The sequence below is a fragment of the Calypte anna genome, chromosome 1 (assembly GCF_003957555.1).
Source record: "Calypte anna isolate BGI_N300 chromosome 1, bCalAnn1_v1.p, whole genome shotgun sequence".
NCBI lineage: Eukaryota > Metazoa > Chordata > Aves > Apodiformes > Trochilidae > Calypte > Calypte anna.
This window is the reverse complement of record NC_044244.1, coordinates 32,841,777-32,849,367: the sequence shown is the minus strand read 5'-3', so window position 1 is coordinate 32,849,367 and position 7,591 is coordinate 32,841,777. Positions and strand designations below refer to the sequence as shown.

General features: G+C 48.3%; 1 protein-coding gene across 1 annotated transcript; it reads left to right on the top strand.

The window, feature by feature from the left end:
• Positions 1 to 4,010: 4,010 nt before the first annotated feature.
• Positions 4,011 to 7,154, top strand: AVPR1A (arginine vasopressin receptor 1A). The gene is made up of 2 exons (XM_030463171.1): positions 4,011 to 5,037; positions 6,810 to 7,154. Exons 1-2 carry the CDS (start codon positions 4,011 to 4,013, stop codon positions 7,091 to 7,093), a joined length of 1,311 nt encoding a protein of 436 aa, XP_030319031.1. The 3' UTR covers positions 7,094 to 7,154.
• The last annotated feature ends 437 nt before the right edge of the window (positions 7,155 to 7,591 follow it).

Genomic DNA, 7,591 nt, shown 5'->3' with positions numbered 1-7,591 from the left:
TTTTTAGAACCCTGGATTTAGACTGGCAATCTGTTCTGAAGGCAGTCTGGGGCCAAATCTCTGCTTATTTTTGCTCTGGTAGCCAAAACAATTAGCCCAATAGAGGCTGCAAACAAGCCATTTTTTCAGGAGGATGCTTTGAGTGCCCGATGACCTCTTGCTGGCCTTCAGGTGACATTTCCTTCCTGGGAACTGAAAATGAACAAGGCATCTTCCTGCCTCCCTGGTGTCCCCAAGCTTTCAGCAGTCCCTCACTCAGCACATGGGCTTCCTCCCGTACTTGATTCCCACAGCTGTGATTTTAAAGGTTGGTATCTGTAGCATCTGAGTCCTGTGGGTCTCTGGGGCAGGCTACCACATTCAGCCTTACTAAATAATGCCTGTGGAAGGGAGCAGTACAGATACTTCAAACCTAGAGACAGCTCAGAGGAGACAGCTGTTCATACCTATGTAGGTGGCTTATGTGCTGTTTAACAAGGCAGATGAATTGCCTACAAATAAACAGACCTCCTTTTTTAGCAGTGCTTTAACCCTTATCCTGCATAATGCATTTATTTGATAAAAACCTTGACCTTCACCTTTTGCTCTCATTGCTTTTTTGCAACTCTAATGACTAGAGCAATTCTTTACAAAACCTGGCAGTCACATTTTGACTATGAGTAGCTACAACTCAAAACTCACAGTTTTCCTGAAGAGCATTGTGATGAAAGCTCCATGCTTCTCGGTGAAGTTATCTTGCAGAATACAAATCATCATCAGCTTCCCAGGACTGAAATCTTGAGACTTTGACTTTCCCAGGATTTAAATCCTGAGCCCTCAACTTGCCCAAAGCAGTTCTTTAGCCATGGAAGAAGAGGCTAAGCCTGCCTAAAAGCACCAAAAGTCACCACCACAGCAGCAAGGGATGGAAAAGAAAACAGCTTCATTTGGCAACAAACCAGGTCAAGTTCAGATTAGGCTTTTGAGTATTTAACAGAAGTCATTCAGTCATCAGTGAATGCAACACACAGATATCTGACAACCTTTAAGCACTGCTACAGAAACCTGTATACCAGCAGAGACTATAGTAGGAACCCTTGCCACCCTTAGATGTTTTTACAGAAAGCTGTGTGCCTATTGAAAACAAATAACAAATAAAGCTTTCTTGTAACAGCAATCTCAATTTTCTTTGCTGAGACTTCAGCTCCAAGCTGAGCTCCAGGTCAGCCACAGGACAACGATGTTCAACAGTTTTTCTCTTTAGAAGAGTATTCTACAAGTTTTCTGTTAACTGATTTTTTTCCCAAGTTGCTCTCCATGTTACAGCTTTCTGTGGCCCGAGGAACCCTCTTCATGTCTGGTCAGCTAGGAGAGCATCACTTGTTCAGTTTCATAAGGAACCGCTACTTGGAGAACTGAAAACTGCACTGCTTGGACAATAGCATTCTATTAAGGTCTCCACTATATGTCAATACTGGTAGAATTAAGAAAACAAGATCAGACTAGATGCTGATTAAACTATCAAGAATTCTGCATTTAGGTGGGATCTAGAGCAGTAGGACATGATTGAAATACTGAACATAATTAAAACACTCTGCTGAACTACCTAGGTCCACTGAAAGAAATAATTTGCAGCATCCTGGTTAGATGTATTATCAGTACAAACATCCATATTAACTAATTCTGGGAAGAGGAAAAAAGAGGAATAAAGACTAGCCCTGGGTTCCTTCTGTCTGAAAGAGTACAATGCAGCAAATATTGCACCAATTTTGTGCTTAACATTGCATGTAATCACTGGGTGCAACCTGGTGCAATGATTCTGAGGAACTTTCCAGCCCTTTGCTCTGGAAGCATTCCTAACACTATTCAGAGGAAAAAAGTGTGGGATGGAAAGGGATATGTCTGACATGATGCAGGCTTGGCAAACTCTCAGTACTCTGAATGAAGGCAACTACCCTTATCTTAGTGCCTGGCTGCTACAAATATATCTTTGCCACACCTGAACTTTCACCTCTTCTATTCATGGATGACATGTCCCGTAGTGAATAGCACTTTATGATCCCTGCATGGTTTGCACAGCAGAAAACCTGTTAGCAGAGTTTCTTGAGTAAGATCATTTGCTTATGCAGTGCTCAGCTTCTGTACAGCATGTCTGACAGACAAGGAATTCTTCTCACAACAGGGTATAAATGCTTTAGATGTGAAAGAGGCCTTGGCAGCTGTGCAGTGTTTTGAGACTTGTTTTGAGACTTGAATTTCCCCTGTCTGACTTGAACCCTGCAGTCACACACACTGATGTGTCGTGTGGTGCATGAGGTTTCCTAGGTCTAATACAATGCATAGCTAAGCTAACCTTACAGATCTCTTGTAACCTGTGTGTGTGAGAATGTCAGTTTGACTTACAAAGTTTGTGACTCCAGAGATTTTCAATTTCTTGCCTGTGCCTTCAGTAATGTTCACCATGTAAGATGGAACAGGCACTAAGCTCTGAATAATGCACATAAAAATGTCACCTCTGGAACAAAGGTACCTTTAAAGAAATAACTTTGCTGGAAACTTAGGACAGTAATTTTTTTTGTCTCTATTCCAAATTTTGGGTTTGTTTGTTGTTTCTTGGTTGTTTGTTTTTTTTCAGCTTTGTATGGAAAAGGTCATGCCAATCATTTGCACTGTAGGAACAAGTGTCCTAGACAACTGCCACTGACCCCCAAGCAAAAGAAAGGCAGCAGCAGGCTGGCATGGCTGCAAGTACAGGCTGAAGTGCCCTGAAAAAGGCAAAAAGACAGAGTAAAGTCTTGCACAAATCTAGCAAGGTAAGAGGCACATAATTTTCTTGTATTTTAAGCTGAAAGACTCTCCTGGAGTCAAAAATTTTGGAAACATATTTTTAATCAAAGAAGTAGGATTTAATCTTTAATTCTTTAATTTTCTTATAGGAAGATAGGAAAACCCTACAGCTCTTTTGAACTAAATTTAACTGTGATCACATAGGAGCAGACCCAGAGAGTTTTATTAAAAGTCAAGTAGGACTGGCATCTAGTGTAATATTTCTTTGTTGTAATCTTATGCATTTTTGTGTGACTGAAGGAAGAAGTTTCTAAATGAAGGGTCAAGTTCAGGTTTCAATGAAATCAAGCTGTAAATTCACATTCATGACAATGAGACCAGAACTTTCACGAAGTCCACTTTACCAACAGGAAAAAAATTCTTCAGCTCAAACTGAGATGATCTCAAATAGAGATTTGATTGACCCACTGCCAGGAGCTCTCCAGGAAGTCAGAAGGTTGTGATTGCACTTGCAGAATCATGTGGTTTAGACCTAAATGCTAACGTCTGGATGACATTTTTTGACCAAGGTGAAATCCTGAAATCTTAAAAAACATTAAGTTTAGTGGGTTGCTTTCACACTCCTCCCTACTCTTCCCGATCATTCACTTTGACGGGGTCTGCTTTTTGCTGAGACTCTGAAATGCCAAAAGCTGAGAAGGGATCTCTCAGAGCCAAACCAGCACTCCCCATAGACCAACCCCTTTGCCTTGGATCGAAGCGGCTTCAGGAGCGATACTGACAGCTCTGATCTGCGTGGTTACGGCAACGTTTTTATTCTCAGTTAAACTTTCAGGTGCTGCGTTAAGCGGCCGTGAGGGAGCCCAGGGGCAGCAACATTTTGTCCCGAGCGGCTCTTCCCGCTGCCGCCCCAGGGAAGGAGGGGAGAGGGACGGACCCCGCTCCCCCGTCGGAGCCGCCCTGTTCGACGGGAGCTGCCCCGCTGCCCCGGCAGGACGTTCGCCTCACGGGCGCGGCGGGACGAGCCTCCCGCATCGCCGGGGGCGGTGGCAACCGGGGAAGGAGGGGGCTGGCGTCAGGCTCTGGGCAGCCACTGGCACGGGAGCTCCCCCCCGCCTCGCTTCCCGCGGAGGCGGATAAAGGCACCTTGCCCGGCTCTCCGCGCCGCCGGAGAGGAGAGGCAGCGGGCGTGCGGGGGTCGGGTCGGGCCGGGCCGGGCCGGGCCCCACCGCTCAGCCCTCTCCATGCGCCTCGCCGGCGGCGCCGGCTCCCCCCGGGCGGCACCTTCGCCGGGGAACGGCAGCCGGTGGCGGGCGGCGGAGCCCGGCGGTGGCGGTGGTGGCGGGAACAGCAGCCCCAGCCCCGAGGCGTGGTCGGGGTCGCCCAACGGCAGCCTGGGGGACTGGGACCCCTTCGGGCGGGACGAGGAGCTGGCGAAGCTGGAGATCGCCGTGCTGGCTGTCACCTTCGCGGTGGCGGTGGTGGGGAACGGCAGCGTGCTGCTGGCCCTGCGGCGCACGCCGCGCAAGGCGTCCCGCATGCACCTCTTCATCCGCCACCTCAGCCTGGCCGACCTGGTGGTGGCCTTCTTCCAGGTGCTGCCCCAGCTCTGCTGGGAGGTGACTCACCGCTTCCACGGCCCCGACGGGCTCTGCCGCGTCGTCAAGCACCTACAGGTCTTCGGCATGTTCGCCTCGGCGTACATGCTGGTGGCCATGACCGCCGACCGCTACATCGCCGTCTGCCACCCGCTGAAGACGCTGCAGCAGCCCACCAAGCGCTCCTACGGGATGATCGCGGCGGCCTGGGCGCTCAGCCTGCTGCTTAGCACCCCCCAGTACTTCATCTTCTCCCTCAGCGAGGTGGAGCGCGGCTCGCAGGTCTACGACTGCTGGGCGCACTTCATTATGCCCTGGGGGCCCCGCGCCTACATCACCTGGATCACCGGCGGGATCTTCGTCGCGCCCGTCCTCATCCTCGTCACCTGCTACGGTTTCATCTGCTACCGCATCTGGCGCAACGTCAGGGGCAAGACGCGCCCGGGGCCGACGGCGGCGGCGGAGGGCAGCGGAGGGCGGCGGGGGGACGGCGGCGGCCCCCGGCGGGGGCTGCTGCTCGCCCCTTGTGTCAGCAGCGTCAAGAGCATCTCCCGCGCCAAGATCCGCACCGTCAAGATGACCTTCGTCATCGTCTCGGCGTACGTCGTCTGCTGGGCGCCTTTCTTCACCATCCAGATGTGGTCCGTCTGGGACCAGCGCTTCCCTTGGGTCGGTAGGTGACGGGGACGCCCCGACGGGTACCGGGGGAGGGTCACGCCGCTGCTTGTCCCATACCCGGGGGTCCTCCGGGGCACAGCCGGTTTTCCCGGGGCGGTTCGATCTCCGTCGGAGAGACGGGGCGCAGCCCCTCCTCGCCGTCTGGCTGATCCGTACCCTCACCCGGCCGGGAAGCAGCGGCCAAAGACCCTCTGTTCGCCCTCCCCAGCCCTCGGGGAGTAGCGGCCAAAGGTCCTCCGCCCCGCAGGTGCCTTCGGAGAGGCAGCCCCGGGGACTCCCGGAACCCCTGGCACCCTCGGACGGGGCGGCCCCGACCTTGCGGCTGCGGCGCTGGGCTCGGAGTGCCCCGGGGCGGAGCGGCTGCTGGCGGCAGCTGGAACCTCCGGAAAGCAGCAGCAGCCGCTGCCTTCTCATCCAGAGCAAAGTTGTCGGATTGGAACAGAAAAATCCGCTGTGAGCGGACCCATTTTCTTACATTTAATATTTCTTACATTTAAGGACATTTAAGCTGCTGATAAATAAAACTTTAGGAGCGTTTTGTGCGAAGTGTATGCAAGTGAGCAGGGAACTTAGTAAGTCTTCTTTCCTGTAACTGCCTTACTTGTGCTTTCCTTGCTGTCTTTTGACGGGGTTGAGCACACCCTGAACCCTTCCCCTCAGCAAGGCAGTCACCTTTGAGTAGCCCCTTCAGTCAGCCACCAGTCCTCACAAAGGAGTGGCAATTTTGTATTTTGGAGATAGCTGTCCCACTGTTAAATCTGAATAAAAATAACTGGTGAGTCTATTAGGTATTATGTAAGGAACGGAAGGCAACATAGTGACATACTTCCTATTTCTTCATTATAGAAAGCAGCAAATCAAAATGTTGTAATTCATAATTTCCTGATATACTTCTTTTAATATCACAAAATTATCCCGGCATTGATATCCCAGATCAAGGACTAATTTCAAGCCTAAAATGCAAGTCTTTACAGAGAAATTAAGGCTTGCAGTACACAAATAGAGGTGATTTTTCTTCTTCAAAAGACACCTAACTGAACAGGTGGGGACTTGATAGGTTTGTTTGAAGAGATTCTTTAAATCAATAGAACAGTGTAACACAGGAATTATACTTCTTTGGAGATTCAATATTTACAAAGAAAGATCACTAATAACTGAATAGACTAAATATATATTTAGAGTACTTGATAATTTAACTAGTTATTGAAGGTAGAACTGTTTTTTTGGCATAGTGCTAACTTCTGGTTTTCCCTTAAGTAAAATTTGTTCAGCCTCTGAAATACAGATTTGATTCATGAGCCAGTAGTTACTTGAGCATTCAACATTTTTCAGCATGTGAAAGTATACAGCAAGAATCAATATTGCTGGAAGCAGTGGGAAATCAGTGGGCATTTTGCCACCGCCTCCCAGGGTAAGCAATTTTTAGAACAGAAGTCTGAATAAAAATGGTTCAGTATTTAAACTGCGATCTTATCAACGCATATATAAACAGCACTAAAGCATCCATGTGAATGAATTGTCCCATGACTTCTTCTGTCACAGATTTTTCAAGCCTGTTCAGAAAAATTCCCATTGACTTCAGTGACAGTCTTACATAAATAAGAACTTTCCTGGTTATGTCCACAGTATTAATTTCAAATGCTGCTGCTGCTCAACTTTTAGAACTAGAATTCTTCAGGATAATTCACCCAGCAGTTAGTGAAGCAATTGAGTGAATGGTGCAGATGTTTTTTTGATGACTTAACCACTTTCTTCCCTCCTCCCCAGATTCTGAAAACACCGCGACTACGGTCACGGCTCTGCTGGCCAGCCTGAACAGTTGCTGTAACCCGTGGATCTACATGTTCTTCAGTGGGCATCTCCTGCAAGACTGCATACAGAGCTTCCCTTGCTGCCAAAAAATAAAGCAAACGCTGAGTAAAGAAGATTCAAACAGCAACAGTAGACGACAGACTTCTTTTACCAACAATAGAAGCCCAACGCACACCCTGAACACCTGGAGAGAGTCTCCCCACTCCAAATCGACCAGTTTCATCCCCATCCCAACCTGAGACAGGCCCCGGGGCAGGCAGGGTTTGCAGACCCCAAACAGCACTACAGAAGGTTATGGCACTGCACTTTATGCTGGTCAAAGACATCAGTCATGGTGACAAGGAATGACTTAAGATGGCCGTAAGGCAAAACTTGCCGCATTGCTCAATAAGCTATTCTGCAGCATATAAATTATTTTCTGGAAGGTATTTAGGACTTGGGCAACTAATCAGGAAGTTGTGACAACAATAAAGCCATTATTTTTCTAAATAGAATATATTATTTCAATTTTATTGTTTTGCTTGTCTCTAAAATACTAAGTGCATTGTTTGCTTGTTGTTCAAAGCAGTAAAAATAGTGTAGTTGGCATGTGGTTGTGTAAGTCCAGTCTCTTGTGTTAATGCCTAAAACTTCTCATGACTGACTGATGGAGTCACAGGGAAGAAAGATGATATGAGGAAGATCAGAATTTAGCTGTAACACAAGAAGAAAAAAGTTGAGAGAAAGTCCTGACTGTC